The sequence below is a fragment of the Aplysia californica genome, unplaced genomic scaffold (assembly GCF_000002075.1).
Source record: "Aplysia californica isolate F4 #8 unplaced genomic scaffold, AplCal3.0 scaffold00817, whole genome shotgun sequence".
Taxonomy (NCBI): Eukaryota; Metazoa; Mollusca; class Gastropoda; order Aplysiida; family Aplysiidae; genus Aplysia; species Aplysia californica.
In genome coordinates, this window is record NW_004798087.1 from 147528 (window position 1) to 149933 (window position 2406).

Sequence of the window (2406 nt, forward strand, 5' to 3'; positions counted from 1 at the left end):
TTCTGTCTTACACAGGTTCACCCCGTGATTCTGTCTTACACAGGTTCACCCCGTGATTCTGTCTTACACAGGTTCACCCCGTGATTCTGTCTTACACAGGTTCTTTTGTGGATGGTGCTTGTTGCATTTCATTGTTGACAGCTGAAATAAGTTATAACGTATTGTTGACCGCTAAAATAACTTGTTGACGGCTGAAATAACATATTGTTGACGGCTGAAATAACTTGTTGACACTTTCCAGGGTTTATTTTTTAGTTATGTGTTGCCAGATAGTTGAACAGTGCTGGTATTTGGTGAGATTTTGTTGTTGCTTCCTTTCCTCGTTGCAAGCTGTTAGTGTTTAGTATAGCGCAGAATTGTGCATTCTGCGTGACTGGAGTATAGCGCAGAATTGTGCATTCTGCGTGACTGGAGTGTAGGATCAAAGGAACAAATTTTTACTGTGATGTTTCTATTCTGTTGTGGTTACTTGTGATTATATTGTTGTATATTATTCTTTCTCAGTGTGCTTTTATCTGAGCAACGTAGCTTTTCCTTTTCAAACTGACGAGAAAATTATCCAAATATATCATGCACTAACAGAACTTTGTGCACCGTGATCTCATGTGGCGGAGGGGACATTCTGAGACGAATGAATGTCTCGTTTCTTTTGGGCCCACTCCATCTTTTCTGTAGGAGCTTCACAATAAAATATACGAGGCAACGTTTTGAAATCAAGCGCTCGTCAAAATAACAATATCGGAGAAACAGGCACTTTTACGTCCATTTGGTCATTTTTATCGAATTTGTATTTTTTGGCTTAAGCTCTTTCATGTCCATATAAAAACAGATTTTCATGTGAATTTTACTGAAAAACGTCGGTTAAAGGCACAAAATATTCATTTTTCAATTTTGAAAGACTTTAGCTATTGAAGTTACCAAACTTACTGTAGCGGCCATTTTCTCACTAATTTCGCCACTGAAACCAGGCGACCTAATTTACTTCAATCACAAATATCTACCGGGTTCTGTCCAAGATAAATGGATATTTATGTCATTGGAAGCAAGGCAAATAAATCAAGCTTTCAGATGATACCAATAACTGGGCATGCCCAATAATTGACGAGCGCCTGCTTCCAGCCTGTTGTGACACATATGATCTACGTCAAGGTGTCATGTTAACTGGCGTTCTCAGTGTACAACAATCTTTTCAAACACAATTTGACAGGATATGTGGGTGGTTGGTGGGTGCTCTGGTGTGGTTTGCTCTTTCTCTCTTATCAAACATCTGTTGTCCGTATCTGCCCTCGTTCTTTCTTTGTGTTTTTTACTCTCAAGTAGAAAATAGAAATGCTATTTATTAATATTATTATTACCTCTGATCTTCGGCACTTATATGATCAATTGTGTTGCGAGTGCCGTAAAACTCTTACTGTGGGTGGTTGGCGGGTGATCTGGTGTAGTTTGCTCCTTCTTTCCTATCAAACATCTATCATCCTTATCTCCCCTTGTTCTTTTTTATGTTTGTTACTCTCTTGTAACACCTTTAATCTTCTGGCGCTCATATGACCTTATGCAGTTGCGAGCGCCGTAAAACCTCTACTAAAACTAAATCTAATCTTCGGCACTTATATGGCCTTATTGTGTTGGCAGTGCCGTAAGACTCTTGCTACAACCAAACAGACAGATGACATGCAGGCTGTGTTTGTTTGTGCTCCCCTCCAGGCTCCCGCTGCTCAGCTGGCCGCCACGTTGCCACAAGCAGGGAAACTGGCTGCGTCGTCACTGGCGGGGAATATGGCCGCCGCATCTTCATCACAAGCTGCTGGGAATATGGCTGGCGGTTCATCGTCACAAGCTGCTGGGAATATGGCCAGCGGTTCATCATCACAAGCTGCTGGGAAGGTGGCGGCGTCTGCTCAAGGGGCGAGTGCTTCCATAGTGGTGCTGTCCCAACAAGCCGCGTCCACTCAGCAGCTGGTGTTTCAGCAGATGGGCCGATGCTTGTGAGTGGTCGCCCCTTCCTCTTATCTGTGGCCCCTACCTCTTATCTGTCGCCCTTACCTCTTATCTGAGTGGTCGCCCCTACCTCTTATCTGTCGCCCCTACCTCTTTATCTGAGTGGTCGCCCCTACCTCTTATCTGTCGCCCCTACCTTTTATCTGAGTGGTCGCCCCTACCTCTTATCTGAGTGGTGGCCCCTACCTCTTATCTGTCGCCCCTACCTCTTATCTGTCGCCCCTACCTCTTATCTGAGTGGTGGCCTTGACTCTCTCCCTACTCTTTCTGTGTGTGAGTGATGGCCTTGACTCTCTCCCTACTCTTTCTGTGTGTGAGTGGTGGCCTTGACTCTCTCCCTACTCTTTCTGTGTGTGAGTGGTGGCCTTGACTCTCTCCCTACTCTTTCTGTGTGTGAGTGGTGGCCTT

At 44.4% G+C, this 2406-nt stretch overlaps 1 protein-coding gene across 1 annotated transcript in view; it reads left to right on the forward strand.

Annotated features, from left to right (window-relative positions):
- Nucleotides 1–2406, forward strand: part of LOC101856933 (mucin-17) — a gene marked incomplete in the record, with an annotated part of 50956 nt that overhangs the window by 41682 nt on the left and 6868 nt on the right. Inside the window, 1 exon segment of the mRNA XM_005109802.3 lies at nt 1705–1985. Within this exon segment, the coding sequence (XP_005109859.2) occupies nt 1705–1985 (281 nt within the window).